At 31.7% G+C, this 24294-nt stretch overlaps 3 protein-coding genes across 3 annotated transcripts; all 3 read left to right on the plus strand.

Moving 5' to 3' along the window:
* The first annotated feature begins 617 nt into the window (after positions 1 to 617).
* On the plus strand, positions 618 to 3394 carry LOC118034879 (subtilisin-like protease SBT1.5). Its single transcript, XM_035040311.2, has one exon. The coding sequence runs from the start codon at positions 881 to 883 to the stop codon at positions 3071 to 3073; it is 2193 nt and encodes a 730-aa protein (XP_034896202.1). The 5' UTR covers positions 618 to 880; the 3' UTR covers positions 3074 to 3394.
* An 8118-nt stretch (positions 3395 to 11512) lies between these two features.
* On the plus strand, positions 11513 to 14233 carry LOC118034878 (ethylene-responsive transcription factor RAP2-12). Its single transcript, XM_035040310.2, has 3 exons — positions 11513 to 11927; positions 12992 to 13901; positions 13993 to 14233. The coding sequence occupies exons 1-2, from the start codon at positions 11654 to 11656 to the stop codon at positions 13849 to 13851; spliced, it is 1134 nt and encodes a 377-aa protein (XP_034896201.1). The 5' UTR covers positions 11513 to 11653; the 3' UTR covers positions 13852 to 13901; positions 13993 to 14233.
* A 7985-nt stretch (positions 14234 to 22218) lies between these two features.
* Positions 22219 to 23519, plus strand: LOC118034877 (uncharacterized). Its single transcript, XM_035040309.2, has 3 exons — positions 22219 to 22822; positions 23104 to 23193; positions 23293 to 23519. The coding sequence occupies exons 1-3, from the start codon at positions 22268 to 22270 to the stop codon at positions 23353 to 23355; spliced, it is 708 nt and encodes a 235-aa protein (XP_034896200.1). The 5' UTR covers positions 22219 to 22267; the 3' UTR covers positions 23356 to 23519.
* Positions 23520 to 24294: the final 775 nt, after the last annotated feature.

Genomic DNA, 24294 nt, shown 5'->3' on the forward strand with positions numbered 1-24294 from the left:
AATGAAGACAGAAAAAAATGCTACTACATGCAATAGTAACCAACCGGGTATACTTAGAGTATAAAGAGATATTAATACAATTAAAAAAAAATCTAGCAACAAACTATTCCGTAATTTAGAAGAAGCTATTTTACAGGTATGCGTCATGTTAAGGCTAAAATCAAAATTTTTATGAACCTAATAAAAAATATTTAGATCATAGGTAATTGTTTAGTATTTTTATTAAATTTGACCATATGTTAACAGGAACAACATAAAAAATTTCCCATCGGGGCATTTTATGTTACACTTGTCAATGAAACGAAGCTTTTATCCACCCATGTAACAAAGCTTTACATTTTTATATTTTAAAAATATTTTTAAAAAAATTAATTTTTTATTTTTTTATTTTAAATTATTTTAATTATCAAAAATAATTTTTAAAAAATATTATTTTAAATATATTTTAAAAATAAAAAACAATTTAAACACTAAAATCAACAACACTCCACCAAAATATTTCATGTGACACTCAAATAAAATAATAATAATAATAATAACAACAATAATCCAAAATCAAAAATTCCAAGAGGCAACAGAACCCATTACAAAGACACAAACTTTGTTGTCTCTTTGCTTGCACACACCCCAACTTGTTCAATGGGACATGTTCACTCTCTCTCTCTCTCTCTCCATGCTTCCTTTTCTACTACTTTCACTTTAAGCTCAGTCAGTAGCAGAACTCAAAATCAATCCCACTTCCATTCCTTCACGATGCTCTCTCTCCTCTCCTTTCTGTCTCTCCTCGCCATTGCAACTTCTTCTTCAACTAATGAGCAACCTAGAACCTTCATTGTCCAAGTCAGCATGACTCAAAACCTTAATTTTTCCACCACCAGCAATGGTACACTTCCTCTCTCTCCTCCTCCTCCCTGGAACCACTCCCCTTTTACTCCACACTTACGACACCGTTTTCCATGGCTTCTCTGCCAAGCTTTCCCTTACCGAAGTTCTCAAGCTCCAGACTCTCCCTCATATCATTGCTGTCATCCCTGAAAGAGTACGTCACGTGCACACCACGCGCTCCCCTCAATTCCTCGGCTTGAAAACAACCGACGGAGCTGGTTTGCTCAAAGAGTCGGATTTTGGGTCCGATCTTGTGATTGGAGTTATCGACACGGGTATTTGGCCTGAACGGCAGAGCTTCAATGACCGGGATTTGGGTCCTGTCCCGTCAAGATGGAAAGGGGTTTGTGCTAGTGGTAGAGACTTCGCTTCAAGTTCTTGTAATAGAAAGTTAATAGGAGCTCGCTATTTCTGCAATGGATACGAGGCAACAAATGGCAAAATGAATGAAACGACCGAGTACCGGTCGCCACGTGACTCTGATGGCCACGGCACTCACACTGCTTCCATTGCTGCCGGAAGATACGTGTTTCCGGCATCAACATTTGGGTATGCACGTGGGGTTGCTGCAGGAATGGCACCAAAAGCTAGACTTGCTGCTTATAAGGTGTGTTGGAATGCCGGTTGTTATGATTCTGACATTTTAGCTGCATTTGATGCTGCTGTTTCTGATGGGGTTGATGTTATTTCGTTAAGTGTTGGAGGCGTCGTAGTGCCTTATTATTTAGATGCCATTGCAATTGGGTCTTTTGGAGCAGTGGATCGTGGGGTTTTTGTATCAGCTAGTGCTGGGAACGGTGGACCCGGAGGTTTAACTGTTACTAATGTAGCTCCATGGGTAACTACTGTTGGTGCTGGGACGATTGATAGGGATTTTCCGGCTGATGTTAAGCTTGGAAACGGGAAAGTGGTTTCTGGTGTAAGTCTTTATGGTGGGCCAGGCCTGGCTCCAGGGAAGATGTATCCAGTGGTTTATTCTGGGAGTAGTGGAGGTGGAGACGAGTATTCTAGCTCATTGTGTTTAGATGGTTCTTTAGATCCCAAGTTGGTTGAAGGGAAAATTGTGTTGTGTGATAGAGGGATTAATTCAAGGGCTGCTAAAGGTGACGTTGTGAAGAAAGCTGGAGGGGTTGGGATGATCTTGGCAAATGGGGCTTTCGATGGTGAAGGTTTAGTCGCTGATTGTCATGTTTTGCCTGCTACTGCTGTTGGTGCTTCTGGTGGTGATGAAATTAGGAAGTACATGTCTGCGGCTTCTAAATCAAAGTCGTCACCACCTACTGCTACTATTGTTTTTAGAGGGACTAGAGTTAATGTTCGTCCTGCACCAGTGGTGGCTTCATTTTCAGCTAGAGGGCCAAATCCCGAGTCCCCTGAAATTTTGAAGCCTGATGTTATTGCTCCTGGTTTGAACATACTCGCTGCTTGGCCTGATAAAGTCGGACCCTCTGGGATTCCGTCTGACCGGCGAAAAATTGAGTTTAACATTCTTTCAGGCACATCAATGGCTTGTCCACATGTTTCCGGATTAGCCGCTTTGTTAAAGGCAGCTCACCCTGAATGGAGTTCGGCAGCGATAAGGTCGGCACTGATGACAACTGCGTATACTGTTGATAATCGAGGCGAAGAAATGATTGACGAGTCCACTGGAAATGTTTCTACTGTGTTAGATTACGGTGCTGGTCATGTTCACCCGCAAAAGGCCATGCATCCTGGGTTGATCTATGATATTTCATCATTTGATTATATGGATTTCCTTTGCAATTCAAATTATACACTCACCAACATTCAAGTGGTCACTAGGAGGAGGAATGCAGATTGCAGTGGAGCGAAAAGGGCAGGCCACGCAGGGAACTTGAATTACCCTTCATTAACTGTTGTGTTCCAACAATATGGCAAGCATCAGATGTCCGCACACTTTATTAGGACAGTGACTAATGTCGGGGATGCAAACTCCGTGTACAAAGTTACAATTAGGCCACCTGGTGGGACTTCGGTCACCGTGCAGCCGGAGAAGCTTGTGTTCAGGAGGGTGGGGCAGAAATTGAACTTCCTTGTTAGAGTGGAAACCACAGCAGTGAAGCTCGCACCTGGGGCCTCTAGCATGAAGAGTGGTTCAATAATCTGGGCAGATGGAAAGCACACTGTCACTAGCCCCGTAGTTGTGACAATGCAGCAACCTCTTTAATCACTTTGGTCCGATAGGGGTTTGGGGTTTTAGGAATTTTGCTCTATTTTCACTCTCTATAAAGGGTTTTTTTTATGTATCATATATTATATGCATCTCTGTAAGATGAAAATGTGTTGGGGTTTTCTATATCAGAAAGCGAGTGGAGTCGGGGTTTGGAACGCAGAGTGAAGGCATAATTCACCTGGGATAAGAGGTGAAGATCGAAGGTGTAATCTTTGTAGAATCAAGAACATGCATGTTGAGAAAATGCTGTGTGTTTGGACTCAGAATTAAGCCAAAACATAATGAAAAGACCTCCCTTTTCTTTTTGGTGTAGAATCTTTGAGTGCATGCACTATGTGCATGTGAGAAAACAGATGCCTGTCGTTGCTTGTTGAAATGTTTTTCCTAGCCTAGGTAACTGGGTGTGAGCTAAGGAGCTGAAGAACAAAGACATCATATAATGACAATAAATTAGATTTTCTTTTTTCTTGACATTATATGACAATATTTTGGAGTTTTGCCTCGACTTAAACAGAAGAAACCCATGTAATTAAGCTAATTTTTTAAAAAAATATATTTGAAGATATTTTATCGATCTTTTGAGCAATTAAAGAGGAAAAGGTTACAAACTTTTTGTCAACAGGACAAATAAAGATGAGGCCATGTTTCTGTCTTTAATTGCACCACACAAGGAGAAAGCCAGCAAGGTAAATATTTTGTCGGCATCCAATTGTGGGTTGTAATAATGATCTCCAGCTCTCGAAGATACTCTAGGTCCTACTAACTGTTAGGTTTTCTTTCTTTTTCTTTTTCTTTTTTCTTCTTCTTCCTCTCTGGTTTCGTTTATGTCTTTTACTTTAGAGTGATGCTCTAAATTATTATATTGATTTTTTCATAGCAAAAAATCACGCATAAGAGAAATAATAGTAAAAAAAAAAAAAGTCACAGAGTCTTATAAGATAATTCCACTATTATTGTTATTATTATGAGTATAGTAATAGTTATTTTTTAAAATATTTTTTATTTAAAAATATTAAAAAAAAATATGTTTTAAAATTTAATATTTTTATTAACACATTAAAACTATATAAAGTACTAAAAAATTAATTTTAATAAAAATAAGGTTGAAACCAATAGTTATTAAACCTGGACCGACCTGTATGAGTTCGATCCGGGGACTGGACCGGTCCCGGGTTTGTCAAAAGACCGGTTGATGCAACGACCCGGCCAAACTAGTAGACCAAACGGGTCAACCTATGACCCGGGTGAGACCCGATGTTTTTTTTTTTTCAAATGTAGGATTTTAAACCCATTAGTACATATACTATATGCTCCAAAAAAAAGTTTTGTTTTTTCAATGTATGATAAAAAAAAATCATTTTGATTTAAATACTTCAATTTAAAAATGATAATATAATATCTTTTTACATGAGATTTGAAATATATATTATATATATATATATATATATATATATATGTATGTATGTATGTTCACAGGAAAAAAAAACTAATGTTTTTTTTAAATGGGATTTAAAACCCATTGGTACATATACTCTATATTTACAAGAAAAAAATTATGTTTTTTTTAATATAGGATTTGAAACCAATTAGTATATATAATATATGTTTCCGATTAAAAACAAATGTTTATTTTTTTTTAATGTGGAATTTATATACTCTATGTCACAAGAAAAAAAAACTATATTTTTCAATGAGTATACATACTTTATGTTTAAAAAAAAACTATGTTTTTCAATGTGAATAAAAAATTCTTTTGATTTAAATACTTTAACAAAAAGTTTAACATAATATCTCTTCAACAAGGGATAAAAAACTTTTTTAAATATTCTTTTAAATTTTATTATTTATAATATATATCAGTCTATATTTACATGGAATATTTTCTTAATTTTTTTTATATAAAATATTAAAAATTTTAAATTTTTTTAAATTAATCTAAATTGATTCATGAAATCCGAGAGCCGATGGAACAGTTCCAGATCTGATTTAATAATAGTGATGGAAAGTACTTTACAAACGGTGCCTAAATGATGATGATTTGCGGCATGAATCATTCATTACTATTAATACATGATATTGATTATGACGTAATCCAAGTCATGGACATACATACATACTACTTCTGTGAACGCATCGTATCTGTCTATCATACACGCATGAAGATGGGCGAGCGTGCAAATTAGAGGATCATAGTCTAGGACATAACTGCCCCTCTGATGAAAGCAACTTCTATACACGTGTACTTGGAATTTGAAACACGGTGTTTGCGTTCCTTGTCGGCACACCACAATAATGATGTCACCTTCAGTCACTCGTCTTGGAATGCGACAGAAATCGATATATTATATTTATTTAGTTATGGACTAGTTTACACCACGCGGTACTATGAGAGTTGGATAAAAAAAACAAAAAACAAAAATTTAATATACGTGACTAATTTACTATATTTTAACTGGAAAAAATATTGAGATTGTTGTACATTAGACCAAACCGAACCAGAGTACTTTTTTAATAATATTTAAAGGAAAAAATAATATTCATTAAAATCCTTTTAGGAAGAGAAACTCGATTACACAAGGGTCCTTCTTTTCTGTTGTTTGGATTGTGGCATTTCGATAATTAGGATGTTTTCCAGTGATTTTTTTTTAATTCAAAAACTAAAAAACAAATAAAATAAACTTTAAAATTAAAATTAAAATTATTATTAATACGGAGTTAAATCATAAATTGTCTTCATATTTTATATTTTTAGTCTTTTTTATCTCTAAATGTTATATGAGTATTATAATTTCAAGCCTAATATCTTTTATTTAGGCTATAGAAGGGTTTGGTGGAAAAAAAAATAATTAAAAAAATAAAAATAATAAAGAACAGCACATGAGGTTCGTGTACTAGGTTCACAAATTTGAACCATGCACCCGTGTCTTTTTTAGTTTGTAGTAGAATTAGTTTATTGCATCCCTCTTTGTTAATGGTTGGAAATACATTTTTTAGAACATAAAGAATAATATTTAGATTTATAATTTTCTTTTAATATTATTATTTAAACTCGATACAACGATTCAAACTTGAAAGATTTTAACCTAATCATTTGCTTAACATGAGTTTTAAATTAAATTATGTAGGAATTACTTTTGACGTAATTTGTTCATTAAGTAGGTCTAAAGAAAAACATAAAAAAAATGAAAAAAAAGTCATGTCACCATTATCAACTTGTAAAACCTGCAACTCAGATTATTGAATTTACTAAATTGGATTAAATTTTTATTTTATAATATAATAAAAAATACAAGAATTAATTTATAATCAACTCAATACTAAATGATAAAAATTAATCAAAAACTCAACATTAACAAATGAAATTAAAAAAAACAAAAATTAAAAAAAAGAGCTAAAAAGACTTGCAATCCAGGCTATAGAGGTTATTGGGTTGAATTAATTTTTTAATTTTTATAATAAAATAAAAAAATAAAAAATCAATTCACAATCAACCCATTATTAAAATAATAAAATTAACTAAAACCCCAACATTAAAACATGGGATTGGAAAAGAAAACTCAAATGATATAAAAAAGCTAAACAAAAAACTAAAAAGCTATTAAAAAGATTAAAAAAAATTAGAAAAGTCCATTCTTCATGCCACACTCAGCCTATTTAAAAAGCTCAAGCTTGTGGGCTAGAGTCGGGCTCGTGTTAGGCTTGTATTTTTTTTTTTTCAAAAAACAAAAAGAAAATAATACACCTTTAAACTAGAAACCTAAATGTTATACTCTATACTAAAAAAGCATATGCCTTTTATTGTGTCACAGTGAAAAACTGATGCTTTTAGTTATATATTTTTTTTTGCTTTGCTTTTTTTTTTCTTTTCAATTAATCTTTTTTTTTAATTTAGTTTTTTAAATATTAAATTTTTTCTATTTAGTTATCTCACTCTCATGACACGAATCTTGAGTTTGACGAGTTAACCTGGTTTGGCATGTTAATCTAGTTGACTTAGATTTTTTTGTAATTAGTTTTTTTTTTAATTTTATTATTTAATATTGATTTTATTAAGAATTAAACTTCATAATTTGTTTTGTTTACTTTTTCATTAAATTATCTTGATCTTATAACTTGAGAATAATTCTTAACGGATTAACCTAAGTTAACTCGAGTTGTTTTTTGTATATTTATTTAATTATTATTTTTTTTAATTTTATCATTCAACATTGGATCAGTTTGGGAATTGATCTTCATAATATATTTTTATTTGCTTTTTATGAGAATATCTTGGCTTTAAGATCAAGGTCATGGGTTTTGACATTTTAATCTTAGTTAAATTAGGTTATTTTTTAATTTTTTTAAGAGGTTATATTGGTCTCATTATCATTCAACATTGGATCGGTGGAGAATTAAGCTCCATAATTTATTTTTAACCTAATTGACTCGTTTTCTCTCTCTTTTTTTAATTGATTTTCCCCTCAATTTCATCAATTAATATTGTGTTTAATTGAGAATTAGGTTTCATGATTTGTTTTGGTTTGTTTTTCATTAGGTTATCATGGTCTCATAACTCGGTAATAGTGCTTAACGCTTAACTTAGATTAACTTGACTTATTTTTTATGTTATTTTTTAATTAAAACTTTTATAATTTTCATCGTTTAATATTAGATCCGACATGGACGATTGAAAATCAAGCTTTATAATTTGTTTTGACTTTTTCTTTATAGGGTTATCTCAGTCTTAAGGTCAAAATCACATATTTGACATGTTAAACTGGGTTGAATCAAACCATTTTTCTTACAAGGTTATCTCAGTCTAATGATTCGAGTCATGAGTTTGGTGGATTGACTCGGGCTGTTTTTTATGTTATTTTTTTAATTTGGTTTTTTTAAAAAAAAACTCATCATTCAATATTGGGTTTGTTAGGGATTACAATTTGTAATTTGTTTCAATTTGTTTTTGGATGGGGTTATCTCGGTCTTATGACTCGGGTTGCAAATTTGACATGTTAACCTGAGTCGTTTTTTAGGTCATTTTTTAATTGATTTTTTTTTAATTTCATCATTCAATATTGAATTGATTAAGAACTAGGTTTAATAATTTATTTTAATTTATTTTTTATAGGTTATTATAGTCTAACAACCTGGGTTGTCCAAGGTCAATTCAATATGTTGTTATTTTAATATTAAAAAAGCATATCATCTTAAAATTTTTGTTTAGTCAAAATTTATTTTCATGGGTTGTATAGATTGTTTTTGAACCAGTAAAGTCAACCAGGTTACATCGAGTAAACCCTTACATGATTTAATTTTTTCTGTTAGAAAAAAAAAATTAGCAACATTTGAATATTTTTAGGTTCAAAAAAATTTGACTTAATCCACATTGTAACACGGGTCAATCATCTAGTTACACGAAGCTATTCATTAAATAAATAAAAATAATATTAATCTAGTTAATCGTTTATATATTTTAGTTTATTTTTATTTTTTAGTGGAATAAGGAACAAAATCAAGAGACAACGGACCATATTGAGTGGGATCAGTAGCTGATGGAGTGAACAGGCTTGCTTGTCTTGATTCAAGAAATTAACTTGAAAGCGCGAATCATATTATCAGGCCCACTACATATGGCCCAGATGTAGCTGTTGTTGACTTGTCGGAGTTGAGTTGAGGAGCCCTGTTGTCTCAACATTCAAATGATATTTTGTCATTAAGACAACATCCAATAAGAACTAAACGAATGAAGTGATATTTTATTTTTTAAGAAGATTGGAATAAGAAATACAAATTTAAATTTTTTATTCAAATGTAAATGTCTTTCTGTTCAAAAAATTTTAAAAAAAATTGAGATTCTTTATTTGTTTTATAAACAGGATTTTCTATATTTTATAAATGTAAAAACATTAAAGTGAAAAGTAATAAAAAATTTATATGCACAGAGATTTTTTAGCATTGTAAATCATTAAAAGTTTTTTTTTTTTTTAATGTTTAGCTAGTGTTATTATTTACATTTATTATAAATCTAGTATACAAAATTTTTTTTTTAGTTAATAATTATAAATTATAAATAATAATTTTCTATTTAAATAAAATAAAATAAATATTTAAAAATTAAATTATTATAACCATAAAATATTAATTAGGATATATTAGATCGTAGATAACTTCATTGGTTAAGCTCATCATACACATGACTTGTGTACAATTTGAGAGTGTTCTTTCTACTCATCCATTGCGACTCTACTTTCATGTTATTCAATTTTGTTTTTTTAATAACATAGTATAATTTAATTCAACATTTTGTATGATCAGGTATAATTATTAATATATTAATAAAAAATACTTTAAAAATATATAATGTTATTGCAAAATAATGAATTACTATTAAGATATAATTTATATATTTATACTAATTTTCGGAAATAGTACTGTATTAAGATTTATTTATGTATAATGTACACAAATTATATTAATTTAATACATTAGTGTATATAAGTTATCATTATAAATGTTTTAATTTATATAATATTATTAAAAATATATATTATAATACTTAACATGTTTATATTATACAATACACCTATTAGATCATATAAATTTTATCATAATAGAAAAGAAAATTATTTTCAATGTACACTTACTGCAAAAAAAAAAACTATCAAATACAAATGCGAATACGATTGAAAAAAATACAATCAGTAAATTACAGTGATATTTATCGACAAAAATCAGGACGTTGTTTTTTGTCAATAATAATCAACAAAATTTTTTTTATCAGTGAATACATAGGGGATCATTGGTGGGATTCAAATAAGAAAAAACAGGACAAGTATTCATTTGTTAATTCCATCAGTAAATCTAACTTGTCAATATTTTCAATGAAATTACTGATGATAATTTATTCTAGCTAATTTGTATTGGGAAATTCATCAGTATTATTAAAGTTATAACTAGCAGAACAACACCCCTCCCACATTTCTTCTTCATCTTCCTTTTTCTTTCTACAAAACAACACCCTTTCTTATTATTTTGTCACAAATCAATCCCTCATCATCAAAAATCTAACTACCACAACAACGAGGTTGTCAATATCTCTGCCATGGTTCAATTTATTTTGAAGATTTGCCATATCGAGTAAGCAAATTTATCTATTTTTTATTATAATTTATTTTTATATTAATTGTTCTGGTATTTTTATGTAGTATATGTAGTTTGTTTATGTGTTTATTTGTTTTATAGCTTTTTCATATATAAATTTGTTGCATGAATGTATGTTTGTACATGTTAGAGCTGTTTGAGATTTACAAAAAATATATTTGCTTTTTATTTGATAAAATTAAGTTTGATCTTGTAACTTGAGTGTTATAATTAAAAACAATAATGAGTTATTTAATAGGTATGTTCCACATTAGATCAATTTTATTGTTAAGTTAAAATTTTCATAAATTTAGAGAAATTTGAATTTTTAAAGAAAATTTATAATGATTAAATAGTACAATTAAAATAGATTGAATAAATTTGAATTGAACTAATGATAGCTAACTAGTTAGGTATTAATATTTTGTTTAGTTCATTATAATCAATAAAGTGTTGTCATCAATATTATATATAGGTTTCCTATATGAATAATCATTCTTAAATGTATCGAGTTTCACCTAAAAAATTACAACTGATAAATTAATGTAATGTGGTTGAGAATTTTATTAATTATGTAAGAGGTGTAAAAATAAAAAACTTATTGATCTAGATGTTGCTATGATGTATATTTTATAAAGAGAATTTATGAAAAAAAAACTTGTGTTCGTTTGCACACGAATAACTCTATGTTCTTTATGAGATTATGTTAGAAAGAATGATTGACTCAACTTCTATTCTAGAAATGTTCATGGAGTTGTAAATAATAATAGTAATCCTTACAGGAATATGATGATATGATGCAATGTAAATGATGATATGATGCAATGTAAATGAAACATAGTTATGCATATGAATGTTCAAGTGTAGATAAAGAATCAAATATAAACCTAGTTAGGTTCTTTTTAAATTTTGAAAGATTTTGATAAATTATTATGAAATAGATATACAAATTATAATAAATTATTAATTATTATATAGGTATTCACTGTTAAGTTAGATTATAAGTCGAGCAAAACCAGTTATAATAAAATTATAAAAAAGTTGAGAATTTTATGCCTCTAAATTATGTATTGTAATTATATCTCGTATAACAACTTACATGAATGAATAACAACAACGACAATAATAATAACAATAATAATAACGTGTGGATGGGGAGATAAAAGATGAGTAACAATATAATATTACGTGTTTTGCAATCCTGTTGAATCAACAAAAAAGAAAGAAAATCTCACGAAGACAATCAAAAGGCCAAAGTAGTAATTTCACATCCCACCTTCTCCTTTCCTCCCTCCATATAAAACTCCTTCTCCAACTTACTCTCCACTCACCGAACCCCAAAAATCATTTTCACAGAAGAAAAGGAAAATCACAATTTGACCACTTTCTCTCAAAAAAATCTCATTTACACCCCTGTGAAGCAAACCACCAGCATCATCAACCTCAAGCAGCAGCATGTGTGGCGGTGCTATCATCTCTGACTTCATACCTCCGACCACCACCGCTCGATCTTCTCGGCGGTTGGCGGAGGGATTCGAGTGGCTTGGTATGAAGAAACCCTTCAACAACAAGAAGTACTCGAAGCCAGTTGTTACTAACCTTGACGATGATTTCGAGGCTGACTTTCAAGAGTTTAAGGACGAGTCTGATGTCGATGAGAATTCTGATGTCTTTGTTGATGCCAAGCCTTTTTCTTTCTCTGCTCCTGCTTCTGCCCCTGCTAAGAAACGTGAGCTCTCTCGGGGTTATTATGTTCTTGCCTTTATTTGTTTTGTCTTAATTCTTCTTGCTTAATTATTACGGTTATGGGTTAGCTGGTAGTAGTTAAGAAATTGGGTTTTGTATTTTCTTTCTGGGAATGAAGTTTCTTGGTGATCGATGCTAGAGTATTGGGCTTATGCTTTCTAATTTTTTTATGGCCTTTTTCCTTCTTCTAAGTTTCATACTTCATATTAAAAGACTTTGTGTCCTGAAGGTCATTGTTTTGGTAATTTTGAAATTGATCCAGATATATATGGTTTGTTATTTTGATGACAATTTATTGAGGTGGCTTATGGGTTTTGGTTTCTGGTCATATTGATATGAAACAAATTTCTAGTCGTGTATACTTGTTCACTGATCATTTTTGCAGGATTAGATTTGTTTTCATTTTTTTCCCCAGGGTTTTTATATACTCATGATCCAGATCTTGTAATTATTTGCTTTGACCAGTAAACTTATCTAGATTAAAGGCTGTTCCTTTCTTATTAATTTAGTTTTATTTTATTGTTGCTGCTGTTGTTGTTAAATCTAGTACTTTGATTTGTGGAACGAGCCTTTTCATTTGAGAAAATGGAAATAGATGGCTTAATATCTTGTCAAACAATAAGTTCTGGGTGGTATAAAAGCATTGAATCGCAATAGGACTCCAGGTTAGAAAGATTCTACTTCGAATTTTAATGTCATTTATGATTCAATGCAAATAAATTGGTTTTTTCTTATCTCTTTAAAGCCAAAACAGTCTTCCTGCTGTTGTTTGCTTTCAGCCTTGCGATTGATTTTTTCTTATAAAATGATCCTAATATCACGGATATCAAAAATTAGGTTACATGTCTGTTTGGGTGCCTTTTTCCTAATATGCCTCTTTTCTATTTATGATGTGAAATGAAGTTCACTGATGAATATTATTTCTCTTTTCTGATATCTTTATAGCCATTACTCATGCAACATTGAAAGTAACTGTACAGTGTACTAGTGTATTTAATATCTTTCCCTTTTTTCTCTGTTTTTTTTTTTTTCCTATTCCTATCGAAGGTTCTGCACCTGTTAAATCTGCTGAATTCAGTGGGCAAGCTGAAAAATCAGCAAAGAGGAAGAGAAAGAATCAGTATAGAGGAATCCGGCAGCGCCCATGGGGAAAATGGGCTGCCGAGATTCGTGACCCCAGGAAAGGGGTGCGTGTCTGGCTGGGAACGTTCAATACTGCAGAGGAAGCTGCAAGGGCGTATGATGCTGAGGCGCGTAGAATTCGTGGCAAGAAAGCGAAGGTGAACTTTCCTGATGAAGCTCCACTTGCTTCATCAAAGCAGTCAATTAAGGAAAACTCACGGAAACCACTTCCAAAGACAAATTCAAGCCAGTCTTTCAGTTACTTGAGCAACCCAGAACTGAATTATAATACCATGGGCTTTGTGGAAGAGAAACCACTAGTTAATCAGTTTGGATCAATGAATTCTTTTCCAGTCAATGGAGATTCTGGGATGAAGACCTTAGCTCCATCTGACAGTGCTATGTGTTTCAATTCTGACCAGGGGAGCAACTCATTTGATTGTGACTTTGGGTGGGGAGAACAAACCCCAATGACTCCTGAAAGCTTGACTGTTCTTGCAGCTACACCAGAAGCTGATGAATCTCTCCTTGCCATTCCTGAGGAGTTGGAATCATACTCCGAGAATGCAGTGCCTGTTGAAGATAAGAATGGAAAATCCCTGTCTGAAGAGTTGCTGGCGTTTGACAGTCAGTTGAAATACCTCGAGATGCCAGATGCTGAGGGTAGTAGCTGGGAGGCTTCTCTTGATAGCTTCCTTAATGCAGAGACAACTCTGGATGGCACAAATGCAATGGACTTGTGGAGCTTCGATGACTTCCCCTCTATGGTTGGGGGAGTTTATTGAGCCAACTTTCTGTGCTTGCTAGGCTCTGTAAATAACAAGGCTACATGCTCGTGAGTTTCATCTCTATTTTTGGCTCTTAGTTACAGATGAAGTTTGTTTGAAGCATATCAATAATTGCCTTACACGTTTTGTTGCTTGCAGTGATGGTTGTTTATCTGAGATGGGGCTGGAGTACAAACACAGCTGAACATGCATAAGCCTTAGTATGGGGGAAGCATTCTCAGGAGCTTTTGCCATACAAAAGTAGGAGTTGGGTATTTAGTTCTCGTTTTGTTACATTTGAAGTCATTGAACCTGGGAATGTTGGATATGATGACTGTAAAAGACAATATCGTGTGATTTGTGTTTAAGACTAAATCCATAAATTTCAACTCTTCTGTCATGGCCATCATTTTTGAATCATGATCGATCAAATTCTTCTCGGTTATATACTTTTGAAAGGAAAAGGTTACTTTGAATAGTCTCCTTACGCCCAAATGCAAAGAATGATGGATGCAGTCAAACTAGGGCCAATTTTATTATTTTTCTTCTATTAAATGCTGAGTTCTTTTCTTACTTGCAATTGCAGATGGAGAAGTGATGGAGTCCGTCATCGGTCATCATCTTTTCCTTTACAGAAAATGTCTTTAAACACACACAGCAGCACATGGATCATTCGAAGTCATCTCTTTTGCTTTGAACTAACATATAATAAATTGTCTGCTTAAAATCCTGTAGTCAAAGAGAGAAGTCACTATTCACTGGAATAGTAGAGGGGTAAATTTGCCTTTCTAACCACAAAAAAAACTGAAGGTTTTTTCTTTTTAGGGATAATTGGGTCTTTTCATGTTTATATGTTCACTTTATTTAAATACCCTTATAAATAAAAAATTTGTTAATTTTAATCTAGGAGCTTATCGGACTTTTTGATTTTCTAGACATGGTGTAAAGATTATATAGCCTTTAGAATTTGAAAATTTTTATAAAATAATAAAAGTTGTGGGTGTGTGGAAGCACTTTCAAGAGATGATTGTAATTAATTTGAATTTGGCTTCTTTATTGAACTTGATATATGATTTCACGCCTTGTAAATTTAGAAAATTTAATCAAGTTATAAAATTTACTTATTTTTTTATATTATTCAATTAAAGTTTTTTTTTTTGTTATTAAAATAATCGAGCTTATTAAACCTTTATAACTGGAGTTTAAGATTTTTTTTTAATTTTATTCTTGAATATTATATTAGTTGGGAGTTGAGTTTTTTTTATTGATCACGAGTTTAGGATTTTACAGGTTTTAAATTTGAAAAATTACCTATGGATGAGAAAATCCACTTGGATTTGCTTAGTCATGTTCTCATTCTTAGCTCGAGTTGGTTTAATATACCTTTATTTTAATATTTAATAAATAAATAAATAATATGCTATCTAATATATCAATAATTTAAGATATTTTTTAAAAATATGCATGCATTAAATCTTTTTACTTTATAATGTATTTAAAAGAAAAATATTCGGCGGAGTAACCGGGGTAACAAAAACTATTTTATATATATAACACAGAGCACATGTAATGTACCTGTCTGCCTGGCAGGGAGTGGTGACTCGAGCTCTGGAGACAGCCAATTTCCTAGCCATCTTCCGCGTGAATGGTAGTTGTTTTCAAAGGGCTGTCGAGTGCTATGTTGTTTCTTATATATTAAAATAATAATTTTTAAATTATTTTTTATTTTTAATATTAATACATTAAAACTATTTAAAATTACTAAAAAAGAAACATGTTATAATACAAAAACAAAGACGCTGTATCATCATCGCCCCCCAGTGGCTCCAAAATTTATGTCGAGGATTGGGGGAGGGATGGGCCCCACTTTAATATTTCTTGGAGATCACGACACCTAGGTTTGCGAGCCCTCTCTCAGAGACTGAAAAATACCGTACAAAAGAAAATGACTGGGATTGGACGGTGCGGAAGGAGGTGTCGCCGTCGCGTGACTTTTTTCATCAACAATTTTTGAGCCGAGCAGCATCGGCCATCAAGCACGTGCCACTGATGTCTAGAAAATTTTTGACCTCTCTGCCCTTTTTATAAGCACAGAAAAAGGCTTTTCCCCCCTTCTTTTTTAAGAAAAAAAATAAATCGTAAGATGAAATATATTTTTATTAAAACTATTGAATAGACAGCTAGCCGGTTCCTTTAAAGATACTATAACTTAGTTCTGGTTATTTTTTAAATAATTTTTTATGTTAATAATAATATTTTATGTTTAAAAAGTTATTTTTAATATTATTATATTAAAATAATTTAAAAATATACTAATTTAAAATTAATAAAAAATTAAAAAATTTCCAAAACTTTTTTAAAATATAAAAACAAACAAATCCTAATAATACACAAATCATGATTTAGATTTCATTCGATTTTAGAAGCAATTTCTCTCAATGACAAGGAAAGTCAAAGGTTGTATAATTGCAAAAATATCTTTATGAGCCAGCAAATATAATTTTTCTAACGTGGAAATCTGATGCCAATACAATGAACAATCAGATACGGGGTCTCTTTCAAATAAATATGTTTTGTCTTCTTGGAAAGTAATTAATCAGATAAAAATATCCCATGGGAAACCATCCAACCAAGGTTGTTAAAATCGCGATTTTAGAACGAAACGGAAAACCCTTCATAAAATCGGATCGTAAAAACGGATCGTAAAATCGTAAAATCGTAAGGAATTTTAAAATACATTAAAAAAAATTCATGTTTCAAATAAAAATTCATACATAGTTCAAACATATTAAAAAACATGTTTCAAATAAAACTTGATACATATTTATACCAGAAGAATTTTTTCTAGATGCCATAAGTTCAAGTGTTCAACAATTCAAGAATCAACTCAAATCAGTCCTGTAATCAATCCATACATTTTATGATTATAATTACTGTTTTGTTATACATAACAATTGACAAAATACGAAGTTTAATAACACTTCTGTCGTAATTAATTGGGACTGTTAGCCATACAAAATTATTACTTATTATAGACCTCAGCACTAAATCACTTGCAGCATCTAACAAAACCAGCCATATGCGGCATACAAGGTCCAGCTTTTCTATCATTACACAGCACATATACGGCATACAACGAATTATTCAAAACAAAGAAAAAGCTTTAGCAAGAACATGGTGGCTTCTCTATCATTACACAGCACATATGCGGCATACCCAGAACAATTCCCTCATTTTATTTTCAAAAGAACACCAAAAATCAGAGAACATGAACAATTCCCAACAGGCCAGCAATATACCCAGAAACACAACAAGCAAAAAAAATTCAATAAAACCAAGGTTTAAAGCTCGGATCGACTGGTCTGATCCCAAGCCTTTCGTTAATTTTATTTCTATTACACCCTCGAATTCTATTCTCTTTCCTGGATGGAAGAGACAAAAGAAAAGACTACAAAAACACTTAAGAAGTGCAGCAATGGTACCTGGTTATGGAAGCTGAAGGTTGGATGGTACTCGTGCATGACCCAATTGGTCTTGATCCCGTTAGGAAGCAGAGACCGAAGGTGAAGCAGAGACTGAAGCTGAAGACCGACGCTGAAGCAGAGACCGAAGCTGAAGCGAGGACAGAGTCTTCTGACTTCTGTATTTGTTCAAGCCTTCAAGGCCGAAGCAGAGAAGCGAAGACCGAAGATGAAGACCGAAGACTGATGAAGATAGGTGGGCATTTTTTTTTTTGGGGGGGGGGGACGGGGGACTTTCAGTGCAGGCTGTTTTTTTTTTTTTGGGGGGGGGGGACGGGGGACTTTCAGTGCAGGCTGTGCAGGGGGGAGGAATTATATTGAAATCGTACAATCGGTCCTGAAATCGTGATTTTGAGCGATTTCATCTGATTTTTGCGATTTTACCCGATTTCAACCCGATTTTACTCATTTTCGATTTTATAGTCTGATTCAACTCGTAATGCATGTTTTAACTCGTAAAATCGTATGATTTTACGAGTCAAAACGCGATTTTGACAACCTTGCATCCAACTATTTCCCGTTACACTCCGTGGATCCACACTATTTTTTTAGTAGAATATTTAAGTGTTGTATGTACATTATTTTTTTAAAAAAATATAATTACTCAGGTTACAGTCCTAACATATTAAATATGCTAGTTTTACTTGATTAATATTGAAAAAAAAGAGAAGGATAATAAAAGCCATCACAATAATAAAGGTAAAAAAACTTTATCCAAGCACAAAAAGATAATGTTGTTTAATTTTTAATTAATTAAACATGAAAAGACAAAACAAGGTAAAACAAGAGAAAATAAGTTAGTATAAGCCAATTCAAGTCAATACGATAGACATTAATATGAACATTAAAGGATGAGCTAGTCTAGATTAACTTGGTAAACTTACACCCTAGATCATAAAGTCGAGATAATTCAATAGCAAAAGAAATTAAAGATAACCACAATGTTATTTTTTAAATAAAAAAATATCAAATGATGATATTGAAAAAAAAAAAAAAAAAAAAAACGTCAACTCCTATTAACTTTTCAAACTTGTAGTTTAAGTTATCATATTGGAAGCACTATTAAAAAAAAAAAAATCATAAAGTACAAGGAAATGAAATGTTGAAGGATGATTTGAAAAAAAAAAAAAAATAGACAAAACAATCCAAAAAAATAGCAATTAAAAAATAAGGGTTAAAATAAAAAAATAAAAAAATTAAAAGGCAATAACAAATTTTCATTTTTGAGAGTTCAATTGAACAGAATAAAAAAATTAACAAAAGAAAAAAAAAATAAGGGGAAAAAAACACAATTAACTTGGATTGCAAGGTAAAATTAAAAAAAAATAAAACTTTTATACAAGAGTCAAAGATAAAATAAGTAATAAAAAAATATGGATCAAATTAAAAACATCAATTTCTGATAAAAACATTAGCATGTAGAATTTCTTGACATGTTTTTTTACAAAAAAAAAATTCTTAAATACAAATCGAAAAACTTATGCAAACATCTAATTAAATTAGTCACTAACTATTTTGTAAATAAATAAATAAAAAGTCATCAGTGATAAATAAAACATAATTGAAAAAATTAAGAGACAAATATAGATTAAGATATTTAATATCGCAACATGAAATATTTACCTGGTTGTGTTTAATAAATTTATTTATTAAAATTAGTTTGTAATATAAATCGACATACACATAAAATTTATTGAATAAAATAAAAGGAAAGATTTTTTTTATGCAAAGCTACACATATTAAAAATATTGTAAAAAATAAATTTTTATTTTATATTTAAAAATAATTTTAATCTATATAAAATATAAAAAAATAATAGATGAATCACACTAACCATATAAAAAAGTTAAAACATACCCAATATAATTAAAAAATAATTGCTATTTAAAATAAGACTAAATAATCCAAAACAATCTCAGAGGTTGTACTAATCAAAACATATATGCAGAAATTATTTTAACAAATACATATAAAAATAATATTTAAAAAATAAAATAAAATTAAAAAATAAAAAAAAGAATGAAGTTAGACGTTGTGGTCTTGGCAAGTTAGGCCAAGCATTTGGCCCACCTGTGCGAATGGCATGTCATTCGTCCCACTATTTGACCAAAAAAGATAGACGATGCATCATCTGTATTGACTGAAAGCACCTCGTTTATCATTCCCCAAAATAAATGGCAAGAAAAGGAGGTTGTTGTTCTTTCAACTCAAAAACTCATTTTAAAACCATTTTTTACCCAAAAAACCTAAGAAATACCATTGCAATCTTGTTAAATTATTCAATGGCCTCTAAAAACATAAAAACCGCCCCAAAACCCATAATCAACTCAAAACAAAAAGTCTTTCGGAGCTCAAATTTGTTTTTGTAGGTGATTTTAAAATAAAAAAACTCATAATCTTAACTCTCATCATTATATGTAACCGTTTGACAAAAAAGTAAACTGTTTTCGTGGTCAGAATCGTCACCAACAAATTTTTTTTCTCTTTACACTAGAATCCAACGACCTCTTCTCTCATCCACACAAAAATAAAAACTGAAAAGAAAAAGAAAAATGAAGACTGGTACCACAATCAGATTTTTTTTAAATTAGAAGGACCGATTACCTATTAGCCAAAAAAGTGGGGAATTAAAATGAACTTTTCGAGAAAATCTCAAAGTCACCGCCTATGTTACTAATATTTTTCACTCCAGTGCTTTGTTTTTCAATTCAACCCTCCCCCCAAAAAATATGCAATTGGGTGCAAATTTGGCTTAAAAAGGCTTAATTGTGTAAAAAACAAGTTCAAGGACCAAATTGAATTTTTATAAAAAAACACCCCAAAACCTATTATGAACTCGAAACCAAAAACTTTTAAGCTTAGATCTGTTTTTTTAGGTGCTTTCAAGGTAAAAAAACACATAATCTCAACTCTTATCATTATATGGAACTGTTTGACACAAAAATAGACCGTTTTAATAGCCTGAATCATCACCAACAGAAACACTTTCTTTACACTAGAATTCAACGACCCTCTCTCCCCTCCACCAAAAAGGGATTGAAAAAAGAGGAAAATTAAGATTGGTAAATTAGAGGGACCAATTACCTATTAACCAAAAAATATAGGGAACTAAAATGAATTTTTCAAAAAAATCTCAAAGTCACCGCCTAAGTTACCCATTTTTTTCACTTCAGTCATTTGTCTTTTAATTCAACCCTCCCCCCAAAAAATATGCAATTGGATGCAAATTTAGGCTAAAAAAATTTCAATTGTGCAAAAACAAGTTTGAGGACCAAGTTGAATTTTTTTAAAAAATACCTCAAAACCCATAATTAACTCAAAATAAAAATAAAAATCTTTCTGAGCCCAAATCAGTTTTTTTTAGGTGATTTCAATGTAAGAAAACATATAATCTTAACTCTCATCATCATATAGAACCGTTTGACATAAAAAATAGACCGTTTTAGAGGCTTAAATCATCGCCAATGGAAACTCTAAGCTGGAATACAATGACCCTCGTTTTCCTTCACAAAAATAAAAAACTGAAAAAAAAAAAAGAAAAATAAAGATTGGTATCAAAATTGAATTTTTTTTTTTAAAATTAGAAGGAACTGATTACTTATTAGCAAAAAAAAATGAGGAACAAAAATAAACTTTTCAAGAAAATCTTAAAGTCGATGCTTATGTTATATATATTTTTTTATTTTAGTCCTTAATCTTTCAATTCAATTCTCTTTCAAGAAAAAATGTAATTTGATGCAAATTTGGGCTCAAAAGAACTTAATTGTACAAAACAAGTTTAAAGATTAAATTGAAAATTTTAATAAAATGACTTTAATTCACGGTGATTTGTGAGATAATGATAGTGAAATTGCTACAGTAGAATAGCCACACGGCATTTTTTTTTTTTTCTGTTAATGTTAATGCTCTATAAAATGTATAAATTCCTATGATCAGAAGCATGCAGTTCTGACAAACACAAACATAATGCTCAACAGGAGAGAGATGAGCTCCAAAGACTAGTGATCCTATGCTATGTGTCACTCTATTCGTCATCGAAACTGTAATTAGAGGTTCAAATGAGTTGGAAGAATTTCGGTGCTCTTTCATTATTATTATTTTGCGGATCCGTTTCAGTGTTCATGATTGAGGCATGGAACTATAACAGATGACATGGAAAAGCCCAAAAACCTGAAACGTCAGTTAATTTTGTTGTCACATACCCAGATCAGGAAAACTACGAACTGCTGTGGCAACTGTTGGATGTCTATATTGAATCAGTATTGGTCAGTGCATCTCTGATCCAGCTTTTATGCATAAATACTAACCGTCTGCTACACTGTTTGATGGCATTGAAGGTTAGGGACACAAGGTATTTGGTTAAAATAGCTGTTGTTTCATGGATAATATGAAGAAAAAGCTTAAACAGAAGTATAAAAGCTTCAGAATGGAGCTTCTAAAAACCCTAACTTTCGGCTTTTGACATAGAATCCACGAGGATCTCACAACCAAGTTCAGATTGGGTGGCTTTTTGATAGGAAAAAAAAAAGTAGCCTGATTCTATCTCTTTAATCCAAGTACGGAGTTAAGGGTGGAGAAAATGAATTGTGGAAACAAGTTCTTGGGCCACCTATGACCCATTAAATGGGAAGAGAGCTTACGCAGCCCACCACATGTTGCAGGTTACTGCGCCTCTACGAATTGGGATTGAAGAAACAACTTTAGGGAAAGTGTGATCCTTTCTTTGAGCACAAAGTTACATTTTGAAAACTATTGATGAAGTCATCCGAAGAAAGGAATATTGGAATGCTGTAGTTAGGAAGTAAACATCAAGATCCTTCAGAAACAGGGACAATAACTGATGCCAAAGTAGCATAACAGCCATACTTTTTTGTTTTTTTTGCGGAGGTAAACACCATCATGAAGACATGACATGGATGTTTCTTCAAAAAATCCAGGTCGTTTTTGTTGCCCCGCATTCCATAATGCATGTTCTTCCAAGACCTGCTTTTTATCTGTGTTGTTTTTCTTTCTGTTCCTATTCGTGGCCATCGGGATAGCTGCATTGGTTGTTGTCTTCATTTTGAAACCTCAAGAGCCAAGATTTTCTCTGGAGACGATAAGAGTGGATTCATACAAGCTCGATGCTTATTCCAATTCAACACTGTTGATTTCATCTGTTGTCTCTTTGTTACTAAACGCTCAAAACCACAACAAAGTTGGCATAAAATATAGCCCTTCCAGGCTTCATATTTTCCATCAAGGAATCCCAATAGGACTAATTCGAGTTCCTCAGTTCTATCAGCCAGCTCACAGTGACAACGTTGGTTTAACAGCACAGATTTCTCTTCCTCGTTTAAATGTCTCCAGAATTTTTGATCAAGGTGTCTCAAAAGAAAAGGCAAGGAAGAATGTCGTACAGATGAAAATATTAGGCGATGCTAGACTGCACCTGCTGCTATCTCATCTAACATTGCCCAAGATCAAGGTTTGTTCTTCTGTATAGTATTTTATCAAGTGAACCTAATTAAAGAGGTTATCGAATGGCTTTAAAATGACAGGGGAGTTATCTCCTTGTCCTCGCTGCAAAAAATAATTGAACTGTAGAGGATTTTGCTTCCCTGGCTAGCATGGTCAGTTTTCATTTTCTTGATAAATAGCTAGCACAGGAGGTTGTTGAATGCTCACAAATTAAATCCAAGTTCAGAGAATGATTTTATATTTTACCCTTTTATCTTATAACCCTTTAATCAACTTCTGTTTTTGTAGGTTGCCCTGGAATGTGACATAGTCTTCAACTACAAAGAGTTTTCATTCAAAGACGAGCTTTTTTCCATGAAAGTAGTTCAAGATCTTATAGTATGTATTTTTCTCATTATGTTCTACCTCTCAATTTTTACTGATGATGTAGAGGCATCTTATCTTTTCAGGTAACCAATCTGCAATTCTGCTTTTCAGGCATCTTTTCCCGTTAAATCTGAATCAGTCTCCAAGAAGTGTAAATTAGCTTTCTATTTATAAAGATGGTGAATTTCACTCAATAGCAAGGACTCAGGCATGTAAGATAAAAGCACACAAATTTTACTGTGTTGATATGTATGTCTACCGATAGGGTTCAAGCAAGTGATTTCTGTAACATCTTATGATTGTTCTTAATTAATGGGCTATCACATTTGTTGATTCAATGGATCGTTTCCATATATCATCATCTCACATAATAAGTGTTCAATTTTCCTTCATCTTCCAAGCACACTGTTTCATTCTATTCCACCTAAAATCTGAATCCCATAATGCTGCAGCAGGGGACCCCATCTCCATTTCGTGGATTATGACAGCGGAATTTACAGGCATGATAAATTGGAATCTATACTGGACTCTATTATTTTTTCTCCTGAACTTTTTGACTCGTTAACCAATCGCGAAACATGATATCAATTATATTAACTAAGAATATGTTAAACTGCAGCTCAATTCCAAGAACTTTCAGAGAAGTGCTAACTATGATTCTGACACTCTGTATCCAAGCTCGATACGTGAAATGGAAGAATTCGCAGAGTTCACCAAGCAGTAAGCATATACTTATCGACAGACAGGAAGAAAAAAAGGAAACCCTTCACTTATCAAGATTCACCAGTGACCTATATTCAGCAACAAATATGATTTTAATTTTTGCTAATGATGCATATGAATGCACACTTGAGTTCAGAAAGAATCGCAAACAAAAATAAAATGAAGCCAGGAAATTCTAGGCCCACACAGCCACACACACATATTCTAACAGATAATTGATGAATAAACGTAAGGTCCATCAAAAACAAATGCCATGTCATAGGACTCAATCTCACCATAGAATTTGCTGCTTAATCTTCGCCGCGGAAATATATTTGCCATCCTTCTGTGTTGTGCTCCTCATTTCAACAAGGAGCAGAGCAACATCCGAGCATCCAAAGAAACATGATG

Source organism: Populus alba, chromosome 1 (genome assembly GCF_005239225.2).
Source record: "Populus alba chromosome 1, ASM523922v2, whole genome shotgun sequence".
NCBI classification, from domain to species: domain Eukaryota; kingdom Viridiplantae; phylum Streptophyta; class Magnoliopsida; order Malpighiales; family Salicaceae; genus Populus; species Populus alba.